At 45.9% G+C, this 22,660-nt stretch overlaps 1 protein-coding gene across 1 annotated transcript in view; it reads left to right on the plus strand.

The window, feature by feature from the left end:
* The first annotated feature begins 2,754 nt into the window (after positions 1–2,754).
* GALNT17 (polypeptide N-acetylgalactosaminyltransferase 17) overlaps positions 2,755–22,660 on the plus strand; it is a 202,727-nt gene continuing 182,821 nt past the window's right edge. The window contains exon 1 of the mRNA XM_069874228.1: positions 2,755–3,198. Within this exon, the coding sequence (XP_069730329.1) occupies positions 2,961–3,198 (238 nt within the window). The 5' untranslated portion in view covers positions 2,755–2,960. The remainder of the gene's footprint in view (positions 3,199–22,660) is intronic.

Here is a 22,660-nt window from a genome sequence, read left to right on the forward strand (position 1 = left end):
TTTTAGGAGAAGGGGAACAAAAATACTGTTCTTGTCCTTCAACAAGGTGCTGCTTCAAACACGTGTTTACTTTTTTAAAAAGATGATTTTTTTTTTTTGCATTACGATCATATTATTTAATAACCATGTGCCAAACTTCCCTAAATCCTGCTTTTTTACAACTGCTGTTTTATAATTAAAATAAATCTTGCTGTTTCTGTATAATGCAACAATGCCGACTTCAGTGGGAGCACTGTGTAATGAAGGACTTGCAGGAACGCGTCATCTTTATCTAAGACTGCTTTACAATAAGCAGCAGGTAATTTTTTTGTTTGCACAAATATTTCTGCTCCTGATAGTGCGAGGCCATGGGTCTTCCCTTTTTGGTAAACAGCTCTTCAGAGCTGTGGGCTGTGTGGTGTTGTGGGGGTTTGTTGTTGTTTTTGTTGTTTAATAAAAAGTATACTTTTACTGATAGAAGAAAAAAAATCTCAGTCGACAGCTCTGGAAACAAAACTTTTTTTTTCTCTCATGCCAAAACACAGCAGAACTCCCAAACCCACTGGTGTCACAATAAGCTGCTTCTTGGTGCCAGCAAAAAGCTTCCATGGTTTTCAGGAATTTGTAAGGTAGTTCTAGCTTCATGTCACCAAAAGCATTCACAGGCTTAGGCTCTTAACAGAATGATAAACTTGAGTATGGGTGTTAGACTGACCACCACATCATTTAATGTTCTGGCTGTGAGTTATGTGCCTGTCTCCCTTTTCCAGGTTTGTAGTGGAGTCTTGCATGTAGAAACCGTAAAAGATTTCCTGTGCAGTTCAATCTGAATTAAAACTCCAAATCCTTCAAAGCAATTTTAGGTTTGTTTCCATGGCATTGATTTTTTGTTTCTTTTCTTTTAATTATAGCTTGAAGGTGAGAAGGGATATTCTTTTATCTAGAAAAGTTGCCTGGTAGGATACAGTGACTCAATGTTGGTTGAATTCTATTCTCTTTTCAGGTCTTATCATAGAATGGTTAGGGTTGGAAGGGCCCTTAAAGCCCATCCAGTTCCAACCCCCCTCTACCATGGGCAGGGACACCTCCCACTGGATCCAGCCTGGCCTTGAACCCCTCCAGGGATGGGGCAGCCACAGCTTCCCTGGGCAACCTGGGCCAGTGTCTCATCACTCCTAGAGTGAAGATATTCCTCCTTATGTCTAGCCTAACTCTGCCCCTCTCCAGATTGTCCCCATTGCCCCTTGTCCTATCACCACAAGCCTTTGTGAACAGTTCCTCCCCAGCTTTCTTGTAGCCCCTTCAGGCACTGGAAGGTCCCTGTAAGATCTCCTCGTAGCCTTCTCTTCTCCAGGCTGAACAACCCCAACTCTCTCAACCTGTCCTCCTATGGGAGGTGCTCCAGCCCTCTTATCAACTTCATAGCCTCCGCTGGGTCCGTTCCAAACATTCTTCCTAAAATCTCACCTAATCCTCCCCTCTTTCAGCTTAAACTCGTTATGAAGCTGCTCTTAGAGAGGTTTGCTGCTCTTGGATGAGGAAAGCCAGTAGCTTGGCTTTAAAAGTTGGGATGCGCGCTCCAGTTTGTGGTGTTTAGCACAGCCTCCCTGTACCGTTCGAAGCCAGATCCTGGCTCCCTGGGCAGGTGTCGCTCCGAGGCTTTCCTTGCCCCGCACAGGGAGTTGAGTGCAGAATGGGTTCCTTCCCCTGGGATTACACCCTGGGTGGGGAAAGCCAGCTTTCCTAGGGAGAGGAGCATTCCTCCGGGACAGCGAGGGGGGGGAAAGTTTGGGGTGGGGGCGAAACTTGATGAGAAACCGAGCAGCGCAGCGCGGGGAGTGGCACCGCTTCTTCATCCCCATCCCTCCCTCTCTCCCTGCCCCGCACCTCCCGCCGCTGCCCCCTCCATCCCCCAGTCTTGCTGCCCCCCCCCCGCTCCTCACTCTCCTCACCCCCCAACTCCTGCCGCTCCCCCATCCCGCAACGCCCCCCCCCCCCCCCCCCCCCCAGTCCCCCCGCGCCGCTCCGGCTGCGCCTTCCCACGGCCCCTCCGCACCGCCCCGCAACCCTCCCCGCTCCTCCCTCCGCACCGCCCCCGTTCTCCCCCATCCCCTCCTCTCGCCGCTGCCCCAGCCCGCAACCCTCCCCCTGCCCCGCACCTTCCGTTTCCCCCATCCCCATTCCGCCCCCCATCTCCACACACGCTCCTCCCCGTGCCCCACACCTTCCGCTCCTCGGTCCCCCATCCCTGTTCTCCCTTCTCCCCCGCACCCTCCTCTCCCTACTCTCCCCCTCCCCGTTCCCCCAGTCCCCTCTCCCATCCCCGTTCTCCCTTCTCCCCCGCACCTTCCTTTCCCTACTCTCCCCACCCTCGTCCCCCCATCCCCGTTCCTCCCCCTGCCCCGCACCTTGCTCTCCCCATCCCTACTCCCTCCATCCCCGCTCCTCCTCATCCCCGTTTCCCCCATCCCTGTTCCTCCCCCATCCCCGTTCTCCCCTCTCCCCCCCTCTCCCGCAGCTTCCTCTCCCCCATCACCGCTCTCCCTTCTCCGTTTCTCCCCATCCCTGTTTCCCCATCCCCGTTTCTCCCCGTCCCCGCCCCCCCCCGCTCCCCTCTCCTCCCCCTCCCCGCCGTCCCCATCCCCGTTCCCCGCCGCTGTCCCCGCCCGCCGCTGTCCCCGCCCCTCGCTGCCCCGCACGCCGCTGTCTCTCTCTCTCTGTCTCTCTCCTCCCGCAGCCCGCGGGGCTCGGTTCATGCCCCGTTCGCGCAGCGGCGGCGCCGCCCCCCGCTCGGCGGGCGGAGGCAGCCGCGGTGGCGGCGCTGCCGCAGGGCTCCCCGCAGCCGCGATGAAGTTGCGGGCGAGCGGCGGGGCGGGCGGCCCCGTCTCCCCGCGCCCCGCGGGGCCGTAGCCCGGGGCGCTCCTCCCGGCCGCGATGCCCTAAGCCCCGCCGGCGGCGCTCCGCCCGCTCGGGGAAGTTTGATGGCTTCTTTGAGGAGAGTCAAAGTCCTGCTGGCGTTGAACTTGATCGCGGTGGCCGGCTTCGTCCTCTTCCTGGCCAAGTGCAGACCCATCACGGCCAAGAGCGGCGATTCCTTCCGTGACCTCCGTCCCAGGGCAGAGGTGGCCAACCTGACCGCCCGCGGCATCGGCTCCGTCCAGGATGCGGTGCTGAAGAGGCTCTCGCTCCTGGAGGACATCGTCTACCGGCAGCTCAACGGTATGAGCGCTCCTTTCTCCGTCCCGTTGGGTACCGAGCATCTCGCCTGTGAGATGCAGAACGGGACTTGTGAAGAGAAACCTCGTAGAAGTGGGACTGGAGGCAAAGAGCGGGCGCGTGTCAAGTTTGCGTGGTGCAGCTCTTCGCTGCGTGTTGTGCAAACGGTCTCGGTGCTGGAGCGATTTAGTATCTGATTTGGATCGATTTAGTATCTGATTTCTTAGTTCCGTTTGTATTTCAAGCTCAGGGTGCTTTGTGCAGGATGGGAGGGAAGCATAACATTTTTCACAGAAAGGGTCATTGGGCACTGGCAGAGGCTGCCCAGGGAGGGGGTTGAGTCACCTTCCCTGGGGGAGTTTAAGGGACGGGTAGATGAGGTGCTGAGGGGCATGATTTACTGATTGATAGGAATGGTTGGACTCGATGATCCGGTGGGTCTTCTCCAACCTGGTTATTCTATGATTCTATTCTACGATTCTATAACACTGCCTTTCAGGTTTATGGCACCGGTCAGGAAATTACAGCATCTTGATTCCTGCATCAGCTGAGAAGGGTGTTCGGTGGCGAGCGCAGGCTCTATTGATTGAGGAAATGGAATGGCTTTTACTACTACAGAGCTGGTTTTTTTTTTTTGGAAGGGAGTTTTTAAATGGCTAAAACACGCTGCATCATTTGAGCGCAGAAGGTCAGAAAGCAAAATGTACTTTAAGTTAAGCAAACTATTCGGTATTTCTTATGGCTCAGCCTTGGCAGCTGCTAATTAAAACCTCAAGTAATGCTTCTCTTTATAGCTTATTGAAGGGATTTCTATTAAAATCTCACCAGGTTCAGTAGTTCCGAGTTGTAGAATGGGAGTTTGAAAGACACCGTGTGGGATAGAGAAACATGTTGTAAAGAAGTAAGAAGCCTAGGTGAGGTGTCTAATTAAAACACTGATGGGGAAGCTAATCTTTTTTGAAATTAGTCCCCGTGGATTCATGACTGGGAACGTAATCTCAATCAAGAGTCCTGTTTATTGCTTCCAGCCTCTGTTGCTTTAATGACTGCAAGTTTTTGTGTATCAGAATTAGCAGAGTTAATGTTTTTGGCAGCATCAGTGCGATTCCCTCTCTGAGTTTTGAATACGAAGCTACTGCACGATTCTGTGCTGTGTTGAACCAAAAGCTGGCGTGCTCTGTCTCTGTACGGAATCGGAGCTGTTACCAATTGCACTTGTGCACGGAGGATGTGAGACAGGTGCAGGAATGCAACATGCCTTTCCCGGTGCCTATTCCTCGCCTCAGTCAGTGTTTGTGCTCACGGGAAGGCACTGTATGAAAGGAGGAGTGCTCGGCTGAGTGAGAAAGTATTTATGTTGCTACTTTATACACTTGCATGAAAAACCCGTCCTACCTGTGAAAATGCCTGGCACCGCAAGGTGTTGAAGCAGCACCGTTGGGTGACAGACAGGCTGAATCAAAAGAATAATGAGGAATAAAGTAGAAAGCCCCGTGTTATTTACAATCAAACTGTAAATCTGGGTATCTGTAGGGCAGAAGTTTCCAGGAAGATTTAGGCAATTCTTTTAAAAGGGGCAGTAGCTGCAGTTGGAGGCAAGAGACGTGACTCTAGGACCCTGGTATTGGACAAACAATCGTGATGCTGTCTACCATTCTTGCAAATATAGGGAGTTGTAATTCTAAGTTGTTGACCTTCTGTGGAGATTAGCATGGGACTCCCTGCTCCAATGTGCTCTGGGGGCTGCTTTGGGAGCTTAACTGGTACTTGTCACAGGAGCCTGGAGCTTAAGGACAGCTCTGAATGTGCTGATTCCTCTGTAGGCTGCTGTGGGCACTCGGAGCGCGTTTACGCTGTAGTAAAGGAGCCTGCTCAGTGCTGCAGAGCAGTTGTGCACCTGAAGACTAAGAGAGGCAGAGAGGTAATAGATGTGTTGCCCGTATCACAAACATTTTCATAGGGCAGGCAGAAAGCTGAGCACATCAATGTGACGTCTTGTCTGGCCTCTGCATCCCAGGGTGATTTATAGCAACGCTGATGAGTCGTGCTAAAAAATAGCTCTGGCATAGCACTTATGTAACTTTGGGTCAAGTATATATTTGGTACATGGATTTTTAGAAGAGTACAGTGTGCGCTGTGCTGTAAGCGATGTCTGCGTGTTGTGCTTCAGCAAGACATGGGTCTAGAGCAAGACTGGGGAGGCGTGTGAACCCCCAGCACCACCCTCAGGTCTGAAAGGAATCAGTGTGCTGAGTTTGTAGGACTGAGAGTGTGGAGGCAGCTCCACCACCTTCCCTGCCAGGAGAGTTCTGTGCCTGATCTGGCATTCGTTCTGGGTGCTGGAAGAGTACCTCAGGCTGAACTGTTAGTACGCTTGCTTGAAGTGCGCTCACTTTTTTTTGCTTTTTAGGATAGGGAAGTTGCACACTGGCAGGAAGTGCCTAACAAACCCCACCATATGCTCACAGACAAGCTCCCTGTGAAACGTGTCCGCTGAGAGGATTCTCTCTCTGTTGTGTAAGGTCATGCTCTGTTTTAAATCTTACCTGTGCTTTAGCATGTGCAAAATGTTAGAATGTAGTACCCTGTAGCGTAGCATGTGGAAATCCTACACCTCAAGGAGCACTGGGAAGCGGTTGGCCAAAGAGAAACTAAAGCACAGTTTGGGTGCAATCAGCTATATATATATGTGTTTGGTTTTTTTTCTTGGCAGGATTTCAGCATTGAAGCCATTTTTCAATGAATCTCTTAAAAAGCTCCATTCTGTAAAGATCAAATGAGCAGTCTGATTGTACCATTGCCGTGTTTTTGGTTTTTTTGAATCACGTAGCGTCTAGCATATTAGAAATAACAGCTCTCTCTGGTATGGCAACCCTCAGATTTTTCAGTATGTATATTTATTTATTTCTGGAAATGTTGGCGTTGAAAACAAACTGAATAACATTGCCTTGGGTCTGGTAAGGGGTTTGTAAATTTTACACAATGATTCCTATTGAATGACATTTCTCTGCAGTGCCATTCTGGAAAGAACGTCCTCTTACTGCACTCTGTGCAAGAAGAGCCATCCCGAACAGGGCTCAGTTTGCCTCCTACAGTGACTCCTCACTCTCCCAATGATGCCCCTTGCTGGTCTCCAGGCACTGTTTGCTTGGGGTGAGTGGCACAACGTTCCATCCTGTCTCAGCCATGGGCTGTTTATTTCTGAGGGTGGTTGAAAGAGAGCCTTGGAGATGCTGACTGGGACTGGGGAGTCACTGCAGCAGTCAGTGCCCTGGCTTAGATTTTTCTTCTTTGTAATTCAGACAGTACCGGTGAGAAGACTTGTGATTGTCCACATTTTTCTATTCATACTTCTTTTGTCCTAAAACCAACTGAGAACTGTTCGTGTGCTTTGTTCTTTCCGAGTTTATTCTTGCTCCTTAGTTCACTGCACCAGTCTTGGGGGTTTTACTTTTGGCTTTTCTATTGTGTCTTGGTGGTCTCTAAGTGGATGGCTCCCACAGTCACAAAGTCCAAGGGTGCCCTTTGAGATGAAGGGGTTTGTACGTGCACGTGCTTTTCTGAGGATTCAGAGTGTTTTTAATTTCCATAGTCACTTTTATGGATGGAATTTTCTTGTTCAGCAGATGTTCAGAGAACGCTAATGAAGGCTTGAAAGGAATGTGTGTATTTTACGCTGGGTATCAGCCACAACTTGTCTTTTTGATCCAAACCTAATTTTTTTAATGCTGACATTTACATAAGCAAAAATTGTCATCGAGATTATCTCCTACTTTATGGAGATTCACGCAGATGAACTTTTCAGTTGGGTTTGTGTTTACAAAGAGAGGGTTTCTGGGCTTACGTGCCAGACTAGTTCACTAGGGAGGAGCTGGAGTGTACAAAGACTTGGAAAGAGTGTTTAGCTTTTGCCACAACCATGGGCATCCCAGGCAGTGATTTACTGAACTTTTTCCCTTCAGGGCTTGGGAAATAGTGCATTTGTAGGATCCTGAGACTACAGTGGTGGGCCAACTTTTTAACATCAAAAGGACGTATAGAATGAGTGATGTGACTCGAGGGAAGCTGTGGTTTGTCTCATGAAACGGCGTACAAAGATTTTGCTTACCATAAGGCTCTTCTTAGTGCAATGGGGCCTGTGTCTGTTGCATGCTGAGGAGCTGCTCCTGTCCACTCCTTCAAGAAGTGGCCTTGAGGGAATTGCCCAGATAGCTTTAGTCTGGTTGTGTTTCTTCTTCCTTCAACTCTTGCATTACCCTCTTCTGCATCCATTTCTCCTTGTGAAGTTGTGCCTGATCCCACCCTGGGTGTAGGAAAGGGAGATGTTCAGGGCAGTGCAGCATGTGTTCACCCCTTCTCCAGAAGGAGAGAGGAGGTGCATTCTCTCAGCAGTTCCCTCCCAAGGCGAGAAACACATTGAGTGGTTGGACATCTGCTGCTGGGGCAGTGGGAGACTGGTGGGATGTATAGGGTCCATAAGCAGGTTTTTAAGTATGCAGAGTGCTGAGGCTCCACCAATGTTCAGTGTTCACCCCAGGTAAGAGGAAAGAGCCACGTTTTGACTTTGTGTGTTGGTTTTTGTCTCTGTCCTTCTGAATCTGCTCCTGCCCAAAAGTGTGCTATCCCTTGTTCTAAACATTCTTCCACAAAGTCAATACGTAAATAGTTTTAGTCATTAAATAGTGCTGCTAGTCTGAGAATAAGAAGTGCATGAGGGAAAGTGCTGTAAATAAACGGCTGGTTTTCTTGTGAGGAAGCTGTCATCTGTATCTACCATAGGTGGGTGTCAAACAAGTATAAGCAGATCAGTTCTGCAGGTCTAAGGAACCTTCCACCCAGGCACCCTCAGGTGTGCTGGTGTTAACACCTACTTGTGCCTGTTCAACAGAAGTCTGGGATTAAAGCCTCCAAGGAGAGTGAAGGCTATGAACTCCCTCTCTTTTGCTTTTTGGTTGATGCACAACAACAGCCAAATATCATAAGCTCTCAGCTGTCTGGAAGCCAATGAGATGGGAATGATGTGGTGCCTTTCCACTAGTGTGAAAAAAAACACTCTTTGCTTCAAGCTAAGTATTAGTAAGAAGAAAACGCTGTGAAAGGGCACTGCTGACTCATCCTAAAATCATCTTTTGAATTTTACTTTGTAAACTCGCAACAGATTATGTGTAAGATCAGGGAGAACAAAAGCTATTTGCAAATCATAAATGAGAAGCTAGTGATGAAGAACCACTGAAGCTGGGTAGCAAGTGGGTGAGCAGAGAGGGTTTCTCCCTTCATGCTGAAGAAGTGCACGGCAAGTAAACTACTGCTTAACCAAATGTTAAAAGTTGAAGAAGATGCTTAAATTCCTTGGTGGTTAAATAAGTCTATGTTCATTTTTTTAAACAAGCTTGCATCTGTGCTTTTGCACATGGAATTGTTTGCCCATGCTAAGTTATGAACAAGTGCATGGCAGCAGCCTCCCTGCACACAGATTGAGCTCTCATCTGCTTATCCAGTTAGGAAATGAACTTTGAGTGTTGCAGATGGACATTGAGGCTGATACTGAGACGCAGCCTTTTGCACGGTCTTGCTATCCCCCTTGTAAAGTGGCACTTAATTAACTTAAAGCACTTTAGAGATACGTGGATTTACTTCCCATAAGGAGAAGATAATGCTTATCTTCTATAACACTTATCATCCTCAAAGTACATTACAAACTTAGCTAACTACTGAGTATAGGAATTATGTATGTAAATAAGACCAATTAAAAGCGGTCTATCAGACATTTAGTAGTGTAACAGTGTTACACCCGCAGACTAGTAATGGTAAGATTTTAACAGGTAGGCAATACAGTAACTAAAATGCTAAGAAATTCTCTAATTAAGATAAGCCACTACAAGTAAATAATGAAGAGCAGGGAAATGCTATTTGTAGGCAGAAGGGCCCAAACTTTAATCACGTTAATGAAATAAAATAGCTTTTCATACGAGCAAAGCCTAGCTGGGTGAAATCCTTTGATATAAAAAATGACGATATGGAGATACAGTGATACGCTATGAGGATGGGGCTACTGCATTAGCTGATGGTTATCACACAGGATCTGAGATACCATTTCCCTGGCTGCCTCACTTGCATGATGTTTCCGAACTAGGAACTAACTGTATTATTTTGCATAGCCTTTTACAGCTACTTGATTGCAGCTTTACTATTTATTATATACCTAATGGGTCTGTTTGCCATATTCTCCTTCAGGAATATGCACATTATCCAGATTCAGCACATGCTTTTGCAAGTTCTGAGACTAAACTTAGTGGCACCTGGGAGCTGCTGCCTGTGAATTATTCTTACCGAGTTCATGGAAGTTGGGTCTGATACCAATCAAAGAATGAATAGAAGAAATACTTAGATAAATACTGGAGTTAAAAGATGAGGCTTCAGATAGTCTTTTAGGAAGCATCTGGAAGCTTAGACATTAATGTGACATTTAGTTTACAACCCGCCTGACTAGGAACTGATAGATAATTTTTGTTTTCAATATTTTCTTGGCATCGTCATCTGAATATTCACTGTTATTGGCAACGAGTGAGTAATAAGCCAGTAACACATTTATCATGCAGAGACAACACAGGATTCATGAGATGCAACAGCAATGACTAGAAAACAGTGACAACAATGGTATTTTATACTTGCATGTTAATTCAGGTCTTCCTGAATGGAGAAACAGAACCTTACTTCAGTGGTAACATTTACAAAAGTATGTTAGATTTATGCTGTCAGATTAGTTAGGTAGGCTTTAGGAATACTCTTTTAAGGATACAAAAAAAGAAAAAACGGTGCTGCAATCCAGTGAATTACTGTACTATTTCTGAGCCTCAGTCTGGATCAGAGATGTGCTGTTGTCTTTCCAGTAAGAGACTTTTGGAACTGGACACATTTGGCAAACCATAGGCAGCTAGTGACATTTCAGTGCCCAGAGGCATCCTGCCCGGCTTCCAGCTGCCACTCCAGAAGGGCACGACTCAGCCGTTGGTGGAGTGTCACATCTGCTAGGCTCGTGTAGCATCTTGAACACCCAAGGCCTTCCGGATGGCAGAAGGCATCGCTGAGACGACAGTGTCCCATGCTTGCCGTGTTGGAGATCTTTTGCTTTGATCAGGGAGGACAGATGGAGACAAAGTTGGCTTTAGGAATACACTGTCAATGCACGTGGATTTTGAGGAGTCCTTCTTGTCTACTTTTGGCCATCACGTTCCCTCATTACTTCTCTCCCACTAGAAAGTGCATGTGTTTCTAATAAGAAAGTGCTGTGTGTAGCCTGTGAGCAAATCTACCCATTAATAAGGCATAGCACAAAAGAAAATAGAAATGAGCCTTCTCAGGTAATTAAAAAGGTTTTACACACTGTGATTTATGCCACTAATCTTTATGTAACGCGGAACAATCTGGTCCAGATGTTACGGCGGGCTGGCAGGCTGGCGCTTCCCAGCTCCTACAGAAACACCTGAGGAAGTTGCGCGTGTCAAAATATTAAACCTAAAAGGGAGACTTTTTTTGGTAAGATCTCCTTATCAAAGTGTGCAAAGGGCTGTTCAAACTGAATATGCGTGGTATTGACCTTGCCGAGAGTCAACAGCAGTGATTTATTCAACTCCAGTAATGTATCCTAGCAGTACAATATCATTTTTCCTAAACAGTTTTGGGAGCACTAGCAACTGTATTTTCTGGCTCCCAATCCCCATGGTCAAATTTCTTCAAGAAACTGTCAAATTGAATTCTTTACATCTTAGTGTTACAAGTGTAGCTCATTCTGCCCATAAATCTAAGAACTATCGACCCATATTCTGGCATTCACTGATGGTTATCTAAAAATAATGCAGTAATGATGCAATGAGAGCCCTGCGTAAAACGTGACGTGTGGGGAGAGCGCCGTGCTGAGCCTTGCTCTGTTGTCACGGCGCAGATCCACACCGTGCTTCTGATGTAGTCTTAGGGCTTTGATGCTTATGTCACTGGGGAGACGCAAAGTTATCTGTAAAAGACCGACAATTCCCAAAAATGGAGAGTGAATTGGATAGAAGTCATGGTTTGCCTTTTTTTTAAAACCTGATGATCTATGCTCGCATGCCTCTCGCTGTATAATGAGTTCCTAGGATCCTGCCCTCCTGGGAGTTCGCTCCCTGTGATTCTCTGATACCTGATGCCCCAGACAGCGATGCTAAAGGCCACCTGCTGTATTACAGCACTTGTTCTGTCTTGGAACAGGAAATACCTACAGCGTCACTGGATCTATAGTATGATAACTCTTGGTAAGTGGGCTTTTAAAAATAGGGATCTTCCTAGACTGTCCAACCTTGGCTCTTGTGTAAAAGCACCGCTCTTTGTGCAGCTGGAGAAAAGGAAAGATCTTTTAAAAGCTGGAGCTGTCGCATAGACAGTAAATCACTGCTTCTTCCTGCAAGCTGGCATGCCTTGTTGCGCCCGAATATTTAATTTTAGCACAGAAAACCAACTCAGTGATATGTCAGCACTTGATGTTAAGGAAGGAATGGGAATCCATGGTCCTGCTTCCTTATGGCCTCAAGTTGCACGAGGGGAGGTTCAGATTAGACATCAGGAAAAATTTCTTCACTGAAAGGGTTCTCGGGCACTGGCAGAGGCTGCCCAGGGAGGTGGTGGAGTCACCATCCCTGGGGCGGGTTTAAAAGATGGGTAGATGAGGTGCACAAGCATCTGGTTTAGGTAGTGGACAGGTACGGTTGGACTTGATGATCTCAAAAGTCTTTTCCACCCAAATGATTCTATGACTCTATTCCCTTTAGTACCATCAACTTGGGTGTAAGTGGAAACATCTTGTGTACCTTCTCGTGGTTTGAAGTGGGATTGCCTGGCACCAGCAGTTCTCTGGTATCTGGCAGGGGAAGGCTCTGGGCTCCAGGCTCTGCTGCGTGCCAGCTCTGGGCCCTCGAGCATCCTTGGTGTCCCCGAACCCATTCGCCAGCACCCCAATAGGAAAGAGGATTTTCTTTTCTCCCAACTCTTCTATGCAACAGTGGGGCCTTTTTTGTGTTTGTGGGCAATGGAAATCCAAGCTGCTTCTCCTTGGAGTGTCTACGCACTGCTGAGATACAGGAAGCAGAAAAACATTACAAGGGCAAAATCAGCGGTGGTTTCAGAAATACCAACAGTGCCTTGGCAGAGCTGTTCTGGGTGTTTCCTCACACTGCAGAGAGCATGAGAGAGTCAAACAAGGTCTCTTACTTGATGGTTGTCAGAATTTATTTAACCTTTCTTCTAATCTTCATTTGCTTGTATGGTGTCTTGGGCCGTGTATCAGCCCACCGTGGTTGTGCGTGTTTTCAGAGCATAAAGTTGAAGAGAGAAGGTTAATTTTTAAATGAAACGATTAGAATTTTGTTCTGGGTCTTTGCCTACACTGCACTTTAAATTAAATCATCAGAGCACTCATGTTTGCGCCAAATTGCTACAAATTTTTCCAAAACAATTGCTTGGTCAGACTCTAAAAACACAAAGCAAAGGAGGGGGGAAAAAAAAGTGAAAAATCATTTAATGGTATTTTAAAGCTTGCTTATATTCCATTATTTGGTTTAAAATAATTTGTGTTGACCTGTGTGTGCTTTTATTGTGTGCCACCTTTAGCAAAGTGCCCTGGAGCACTGAATACTTTAAATAGGTTGGAACATAAAACCCCTATTCTGCTAGATTTTATTTCAGTTTTTCATATTTGCAGTGACAAGACAATAACGGTAATAGCCATTATACTTGTCTAAACCTGTAGTCAAGGCTGAGGCCGTGTTATGGTTTGCCCTTTGCTAAGTGTAGACCAAATGCCGTAATGTGGAATTGCAGTTTGCATTATTCGTGTAATTAAGAGAGACCAGGGTCACCATGAAGGCTCCCAGCATTTCGTAGGGAAGGGCAGGGCTCTGTTTTCCTCCAGTTTTTTTGTGTGGTCCTGGACAAGTCACTTAGAATAGTATTAGAATAACAACAGACTAGGGGTTCAAGTTTCCACAGGTGTTGGTGAGCGAGTGGCTCAAGGGCAGAGGGATGAAGGGGTTTACATGTGCACCACGGGATGAGAACAGAGAACAAGTGGTAGACTTGAATATATTTGGAATTAAGAGGTAGGAACAGCAGAAGTGAAAAAGAATAGGAGAAATGTTTGCTTCATTTCTTATTCCTTTCCATAACAAATGACTGGGATGTAGCCTTAATTAAGCAATTACCACTCGCTCACATTAAGACCCTGCCCAGTGGCCGTGGCTGTTTCATGTCCCGTAGATTTGGTGCTATAAAGCAGTGGGAAACGGGCCATTCACACACGGCTAAATCATTTAGTGAGATGAATCATGCGGCAGAATGAGGCAGAAGATGGGGGCAGAATTAGACCTAATATTGTGTTAATTCGCTGTGGCTTTTGGATTTAAAACTAATGTTGGTTTAAATCTGTATTAATTATGTGTCAAACAGGTTGAAGGGGGGAGATGTGTAAGAAAACGAGGTAATAGAGCAGAAAGATGTGCAAGAGGTAGGATGGCAGTAATGGTGAGAGCAGAAGACGGGGTGGGGGTTCTTCCAGGAGCAACTTGCTGAGCTAAATCCTGCAGTTAGAGGGTCCTTATGGGCCTTGAGGGCTGGGGAGGGGGCAGGCAGTGATATGTGTGTTTCCTCAGGGTTTCTCCCAAAGGGACAAAGCTGTTTTTTAAGCTCTGCAGGTGGAGGGCAGAAACAAAACTGCGGTATTTGGAGAAATGAGTAATGATCCTAATGGACTGGGGATGAGCAAGCTGCTTTCTCTGACGTGAAGGGGGACGGTTCAAACGTGGTGCTGTTTGATTAGTGCTTGTGGGATGAAGGGACAGTATGGCAGCTGGATCGTGCAGATGATTTATGGGCACATAGGCAGCTTTCATTTAGAAATCTGCCCCTGTCAGGAGCATCTAAAGGTAGTTACTGGATTTTACAATGTGTTACATGGAAGGTGTTACTGGGGTCAGGTCGTATTGACTTCAGTTGTCTTTGGATCAAGCGCTGAATCAGTAAGTGGGAGGCTAATAGCTGTTCTGCACAGACATCAAAAGGGTTAGACAGTAAAATAGGATTTTACACTTTTACCAGTCTTTTCTCAGGAAGTTGCTCAACTTCCAAATACTAATTAATGCTCTGGTCCTTCCACAAGTTTTCCTCCCTACTGAAGCTGCTTGTTTGATCCCGTAGAACAGCATCAGACCTTGCAAATTAGAACTGGCTGCCAGGCTACCATGAGGAAAGAGGTGATGAATGGAAAAGGATAAAACTTCAGCATTGCATCCCAATTTGAGACATTCAGAATAATTTATGCTCTTTGTGCAGCTGTTGGGAAAACCCTGGAATTCGCTTGAATGTCCATCTCTGATTATGATTACTAGAACCGCATATCCAAAAATACCCAGCTCTAATTACAGGTACTGGAGTTAGTTATACAAAGGAAGTAATTCCCTCCAGTGCTGTAGACCCAGGCGTACACACCGCTGGTCACACCTTCTTCTGAGGCTGCCCAGCCTTTTCCATCTTGCAAAACTGCTTTTATTTGTTTATGAATTTTCCAATTAGGCTGAGATCGTAGAATCGTGGAATGGTTTGGGTTGGAAAAGACCTTGTAGCCCATCAGTTTCAACCCTCCTGCCATGGGCAGGGACACCTCCCACTGGATCAGGTTGCTCCAAGCCCCATCCAACCTGGCCTTGAACACCTCCAGGGATGGGGCAGCCACCACTGCTCTGGGCAACCTGGGCCAGTGTCTCCCCACCCTCACAGGAAAGCATTTATTTCTACGATCTCATCTCAATCTCCCTTCTTTCAGCTTAAAACCATTTCCCCTTATCCTATCCCTGCACTCCTTGATAAAGAGGTGCCCCCCGCCCCAGCTTTCCAGTTAGTCAGGCATTGTCAGGATCTTGTTTATCTTTAATCCCAGCAAACTGCTCCAGATGCTTTTGGAAGTGATGTATGGGAAAAACATACACCCATGGTTCCCATGGAGGGACTAAAGCTGGTAGAAAGGAAAAAGGAGTGAAGGAACTGAGTTGGCAACTCCCAAAAATGGTGCTGAGAAACCACAGGAGCAGAGAAGGAAAGAGATGGGTAGGTAACATGGGAATCAGTGGGGAGAGGGGACATTGGGGCAAGGTGTCCAGGTAGGGAGCAGTGGCTTCAGGGAGCAGGGAACCTGTGGGCACCTCTGCTTTCCTGCAGGAACATTGGAATGCAGCACAGTTGCTTGGTGATTTTGTTACAAATAGTGAAAAAATGGCTGTCTGCACAAACAGTGTTATTTTCAACTCAATATTTTATATAAATGAGGTATAACTAAAAAGATAGGTTGCTTCCCGAAACCTTAATGCCAGATGTGGTTCTTGGGTATTTTTGCTGGCTTGATGATTAAAGAGCTAGCCTTATAGAGCAAGACGTCAGAAGATGTGTGGGTATAAAGTCAGGGCAGGTACAATTAGCTGTGTAAAGCAAAGCAGTACAGTCACTGTGGAAAAATTATGGGGTTTGTGCTGAAGCAGATATTTAACCTTTGTTTTTACAACTCTAGAAATGAAGCAGTTCGCTTCTTAATGTAGGCTTAATGCTTAAAGTGTGTGCTGACTGGATTCTCATATCTGAATATATGAAATGCTGGGCTATTAAAATCTGTTTTAACGATCTCTTTTCCCATAACTCCTAATATTTGCCATTTACTAATTATGATGTGCCTAAGTAGTTCTCATTTGTAGTAGGTATTTTAAACGCTGCAGCTGTCCTAGTTTCAAGCTAACTGCTGTTGCCTGTTTTTTTTTTATGGCTGGGAATCGAGCACTATCGGTGATTTTTCCAGGTTGGCCTTAAGAGCTCACGTCAGACTGTTCTTCATTAGAAGGTTTTTGATATACAGATCCCCAGCGGAAGCAGAAATAGTTGGACTTCTTAGAGAACGCATGTATTTTCAGCGAGGATTGGTTTATGGTTTGAACTCATGCTGAGTCCGTGAGGGCATTACCTAGGGGCACTTGGTGTGGAGCAGTTGGTTATCCAGAGTTCCTGCCCTATTTGCCTCATTTGATTATTATTATTAGGATTTTCCAGCAATTTATAATGGGGGAAATGTGGTAATTTTCAAGGTAGCAGCCTGGACAACAGATTTGCAAGCTTTGCGAGCGGCTCGTGAAAAAGGAAGGATGCTTTTTTCATGGATCATTTTGCTGCTCTGAAGGACCATGGTAATGGGATCATGTGAAGTAGCCTACGGCCCCACGAATGTTATTGAGGCCATGGGCCTTACAGTTTGAATCTCCCTGCAAATCAAAGAACAAGGAAGGCAAAAACATGGTAATAAAAAAGAAGAACTTGGAAATGGTTTTCAGCTGCAGAAGGGGAGATTGAGATGAGATCTCAGGAAGAAATGTTTTGCTGTGAGGGTGGGAACAGGTTGCCCAGAGAAGTTGTGGCTGCCCCATCCCTGGAGGGGTTCAAGGCCAGGTTCTATTGGGCTTGGAACAACCAGATCCAGTGGGAGGTGTCCCTCCCCACGACAGAGGGTGGAACTGGATGAGCTATAAGGTCCCCTCCAACCGAAACTACTCCATGATTCTATAAATTCTAAGTTGGAAAGCCAGGGCTATATTTGAAGGAAAAGGGGAAATATAGAACTTGGAACAATTTAGATACTCTGCAGGAAAGGAAAACCTGTTAACTCAGTTATCTGTCCCGCTTGCATTTCATTTTACCAGAATTTTACCTGTTGTTTTTTTTTTTCTTTTTTCTTAATCCCATTTTTCAATCACCTTAATCAGAGGCAACTCCAGCTGTGAATTGAGAGCTGCTCCTGTCTTCTCCAGTGTGTGTTGCCAAAAATCCTCATTGATTCTAGGGCTTAAGGCACAGTGCTGGCTTGTTTTCCATATTCCTTCCTGCTATAAAATGGCATATATTAATAATGCTCTTTCTAAATTCAGAAGCCTCTAGGGCTATTGCGATTACCTTTTTTTTAACCCTTAGTTTTGGGGAGGTGTGTCCTGGAAGTAAACTCTGCTTATTAGCAAGTCCCAGAATATGGGCCATGCTTTATGGTCTGGTGCAGTGGGCAGTACTCAGGTCTGGAACCAGGTCCTTGAACTCTTAAGGAAGCTTTAACATAAGTGAAAGCTTTGAATATGATCATTTTACTCCCCATCCTGTAGCATTATTCCCTCTGACTTGAAGAACTCATTGTGGTGCCTGGGGTAGGATGTGCTGCAGGTCCTTCTCATGCTGAACTTTGCCAGCCAGCAGCAGCTCCTCCTGCACAGACCTCAGGTGATTACATATTTACTGGGCTTATTTCTTGCTTCTTAGCCATAGGCTCCATTTCTGCTGACAAGAAGGCAAAATGCTGCTGCTGCTAAGAGTCAGACCTGCAGCCTCCCTCTCTTTCCCCTGCAAGTTAACAAGTACCTGGTGTTTTTCCTTTTTTGCCTCCTCCTTCCTTTGCAGTTCTCACACCTCCATGCTGAGGTTTGGCTTAAAACCTTAGGATTTAAAACTCAAGAAGCTGGGAAAAAAAGCTGATCTAGGAGTCTTCTGACTGGATCAATGGAGCAAAAGAACAGGCTGAAGTTGCACAATTGTGAGTTAGGAGAACTTTGCTGAGTGTGCTGTGTCAGGGTCTTGGACCACACGATTATCTTCAGAGGTGCATAAGGCAAATGCTTTTCCAGTCCTGGGAAATCCCTTTATACTTGAGTTTTAAAATGCCGCTTTCCCCCCCTTTTTTAAAAAAGAAAACCAAAACCGCTGATGGGCACTTTCGAGTAATAATGGAGTACTTGTGGTTCATTTTCTTTGCCTCATGTTTTTGGATGTTATTACATAAAACCTTTCCAGTATTTGCCTTCTTTGAGCAGTGGAGTTCCTTTTCGTGCCTTTACTTCCTACAGTTTGCACAGTAGGTTCTCGGAGCTTCTTAAAGGAGCTGAGTGACAGCACCTGTTCCTGCTGTCTGCAGGTGCCCCGCATCCAGGGGAATGCTCTGCTCCTCTGCTGCATTCCCTGCCATGCTTGGTGATCTGGGCTGGAATTAGAAGAAGCTGCTTGGTTTGATCAACACTGAATGTTTTCTGTGAGTCTGCACAGGGACAGCTCAAACCTCTGGTGGTGTTTGAAACCCTGCAGCCCAGCCTGCGTGGGTTGTAAATCCTTCTGATGAGTGGACCCTGCCTGCATCCCTTCATACAGGTGGGATGGGAAGAACCCAAGGAATTTGGTTTCATCACGACAGGTGCACACGGCGTTATTTCCAGGGACTTCAGTGGGGTTAGGATCAGGCTTCTGTTCTGTGCTTTATTGTTTCACAGAATTGGAAGGCTTTGTGTTAGGTTAAAGAAATGAAAAGGTAAGGCCTAATTTTCAGGCTGAAATTGGTATGAACAGGGCTGCTTTCACATCAGTCCCTTGCGCTTTTAGAGTCTAATTCAAGAGATTTTTTTTCTTCATTTTCGTTCTCTTCCTAGGCTATGAAGACCTTTTGTATTTCATTTGCATTGTGTTACCTGCTGGGGACTCGGACTTGTAGCTGTGTACGAAATTCAGAACTGTATGGCAGATACCTGGCAAGCTTTCGTTCATTTTTCACATTTCAGTTTTTTTTGACAGGTAAATATGGTTTTATATTTATTCCTATGCCAGGAATAAATCCAATTAGTCTGAAATTAGCCTTTGCTCTTGTAATGCTTTGCACATGTCTATTATTAAGGAGACAGGAAAGAAGACAAGCAAACCTGCTTTGAAGATGAACTGATTTTCATAGCAGGCAGACTGACCTACTTTAAGAAAGGGGAGAGCGGGTGGAGTAGAAAGTGGGCTCTTTATTTATTTATATAATGTTAAACTATCTGCGTCAGTGCTCCCCTGGCTGCGCCTCTCTCCTGACACTCACCTGACAGAGGGATGAGAAACTTGGAGCAGAGGAAATGCTGTTTGTCCTTCAAGAGTCTCCTTTGTACTAGGAAGATTTGTGTTGGCGTTGCAACCGGGGTGGAGCGGTGCAGCTCAGTGCGGAGGCATTTGGTAGATGACAAGATTCAACAGGACTTTGGGGGAATGTTAATCACAGTTTAACATTTGTAGGAAATGTGCCTCATTGCTTCACTTAAACAAGAAGGGGAGTGTTGAGCCTTGCTTTTGGGCTCTTGAGCATCATGTTCAAGACTACGGGATGTTTGGGAATGTCCTCACGGAGAGCAGCCAAAAGGCATAGCATGCCTGGAGATTTCCCCAGTAGATAGGTTGGAGCATCAGATGGGTAGTGAAGTGCATTTACTTCTATCTTTATGCACTCCTAGTTTGGTAGCCAGGATATGCACGGTCTCGTATGTATGCATGTGCCACCAAATGAACACTGGATGGGTGGTTGTACGGTTTGTGGCCATTATTCTTTAATGTGGGCTCCCTTTGTGTGTCTGATTCAGGTCTGTTACCATCTTAGTAGAAGTTTAACTCTGTAAAACAACATCAGTGTCTGGAAGGCCAGTGCTGTCCGTGGGTCTGGAGTAAGTGAGACAAGCACACGTGGTTACGGCTCGTTGCCCCATCTTTAGTATGGTTGTTTCCTTTGTTGTGAAGTCAGTGTAATGTGTGCCCAGATCAGAATGACCACAGGTCATACCAGACATTGAAATGCACGAATTTATACAGTAAAAGATGATTTGTCAGTGCTGGTGGTTTTACAGCTTGTTTAGAGCACCAACGCTCGCTTGGTTGCTGAGGGCTGGCTGCGCCCTGCCAGTGCTGCTTTGTGGTCAGCAGCCGCGTTTGTATCTTAACTTTATTTACATAATCTCTAAGATACTTTAGATATCCAGGACCTGCGTTGGGTGCATGCTTTGCAAGAAACTGTGATGAATGGAGCTCTTGCATATTCAAAAATGGATAGATACTCTGCTCTTGCGTGTGATGTATTAAGATATCTTGATAGGCAGAAGGGAAGGAAAGGTTGTTGATCTGAGCTTCCAACCAAGACAGGCTTGTCTGAGTGGATCACAGAATGATTTCAGTTGGAAATGACCTTTAAGATCATTGAGTCCAACCATCGATCCAGCCCTGCTAACTCCACCACTGGACCATGTCCCCAAGTATGACATCTACTTGTCTTTTAAACACCTCCAGGGATGGTGACTCTACCACCTCCCTGGGCAGCCTGTGTCAGTGCTTGACAACCCTTTCATTAAAGAAATTCCTCCTTACCTTCAGTTTAGGTAGAGATGGAGATTGGTTCATTTATTCACACAAGGCAATAAAAAGTTTTCTTTGTGCACCCTGCCTAGTGATAAATATTTTGTAAGAATAGTGTCTCTCTGTTTGTCTTGGCCTGAAATCTTTCTTTCTTCCAATACCTGAGTGCAACGAGATGAAAACTTCCCTGCCCTGTGGGTAGTTGCATTTTGCTGGAGCCATATGTTGAGTTTGTGGCACCCGTTGGGAATTTGGCAGGGTCTATGAACTAAGTTGAAAATTAAGAACTGACGAGTAGGTGAGAAAAGACTGCTCACAGCCACCTCAGGGCATTAATGCTCCCAAAACAACTTTGCTCTACACAATTATTGTCCCCTATTGCTTTTTTAATAGCGTTTCTTTTTCTGTGAGTCAAAACTCAGCTCCTTTTAACTTCCATTCTTCACCAAGAACAGCAAATCCAAGAAGTATAGAGGAAGTCTTGTGGCCTGTTTTAAAAGTTTTTTATGTTTTAAGTAATATGTATAATAGAAGTTTATTGACCCATTGCAGAGAGGAAAGTATTTCAAGTGAAGCTGGTAGAGCGATAGGGCGAGCTGGTGTTCCACTGCCTTAGATATCACCTGATCATGTTATTCCTCAGCTTTTCACCTCCCTGTACAGGGACTTTGAGTGGTTTGTGGTACCCCTATGGTTCTGCTGAGATGTGGACTCTTAACTGCATGATGTAGAGAAGACCATTTCTCAAGTCACCTATATCACTTTATTTCAGTGGAAAGACTTTGCAAAGGACATTTAGGCTCTTTGGGAGGTGCTTACAGCTGAGCTGAGGTGCACGCAGCTGAGCTGGACACCGTGGCTGAGAAGAAATGGTCATGGCAGCGATGGGAGAGTGGAGAAGCTACAGAATGACATTCACGGTGGCCTGTAAGGGCTTGTCCTCCTTGACAGTTCTCTGGTTGTGTGACTGCGTAGCTTCCAAATTGGGCCAAGCCAAAGGACCACTGCCCCCAGCACTACCATTAGCCTGGCTTTGGGGAAAGACCTTTCCTTTTGTCTTTTAGCAAGTCGTAAACTTCCTATCTGGTCACTTTGTAGGAGAACCAGACTTCTGAGGAGGTGCAGTGAGCATTCTGAGGGGGTGCAGTGGGTAATGGTGTCTTGCTTTTTCCTTTCACCATTTCACGTTGCAGAATTCTCGTGTCCTCTGAGCTCATCTGCCTTCTTGCCAGGGTGAAGAGTCCTACTTCATTTAATTTCTCCTGTATAGGAAGCATATATAGGAACATCTGTGATATCCTATTGCTTTGTATTGCTAGGTTTTTATACCCTCATTTGTTTTTAACTAGAAATTACTAGAGCTTCACCCAGTGCTCTGGGTGTGATAGCCAGGCCCAAAATAAGGAGGGGGTACTTGTGCCACACATTGGTAAGGTGGCATCAGTGTTTGCAGGAAAGTCACAGGCACTCCTTTATGTATAATTCCTACTATTAATGTTTGAAGTGGTCCAGGTAGACAGTTTCTTGTACCCTGGATGGAGCGTCTCTAATGTTTAGAATTCTTCCTCTTCCCACCCTCTTTCCAGCAAAATCTTGGTGCTGTAGAAGGCAAGACTGGAAGATCCCTTCAGTCTCTCGTAGCTTTGGGCTGCTTAGCAGGATCTGTAGATTCTCAGCGTGTCAAAAGAGCAGTAAGGTTCCTAAGGCTGAACCTAAAATGACGTGGACTGCTTAAGCTGATTGTGGAACTTTTGACCATTAATTTTATTAGTATCAGGATTTTTGGAGTTTTTAGGAGCTGACATTTACCCATCTCTCCAGGGATGTGTGTCTTACCTGTTGGTGGTGGGGTTGCAGATGAATCTTCCCCCTTTGCTCTGAATGTGTGTCTTGTGGAGGTTTTGGAGCTCTCGCTGAGCAGCATTTGACAAGCCTGCACTTGTTCCACTCTCTGCTCTGCAGCGATTCCTCTTGCACAGTTCTTGTTGCAACTTTGTCGTTTCCAGTCTTGCTCAATGGACTGTCTTGTTAATGTCAGAAACAACAGTCCAAACAGAAATGTAGAGCATATGACACTTTACAACATAATTAATTTTGTGTCATTGAAACAAGTTGTGTCTATGGAAGGGATTTAACAGTTCCTTTCAGAAGGATTTATTTTAATGTATTATTTTAAAAACCCCACTTGAACTGGCTGAACTGTTGGAGAGATAACAAGGCAATGCTTCCT

This window comes from Phaenicophaeus curvirostris, chromosome 21, assembly GCF_032191515.1.
Source record: "Phaenicophaeus curvirostris isolate KB17595 chromosome 21, BPBGC_Pcur_1.0, whole genome shotgun sequence".
NCBI classification, from domain to species: Eukaryota; Metazoa; Chordata; class Aves; order Cuculiformes; family Cuculidae; genus Phaenicophaeus; species Phaenicophaeus curvirostris.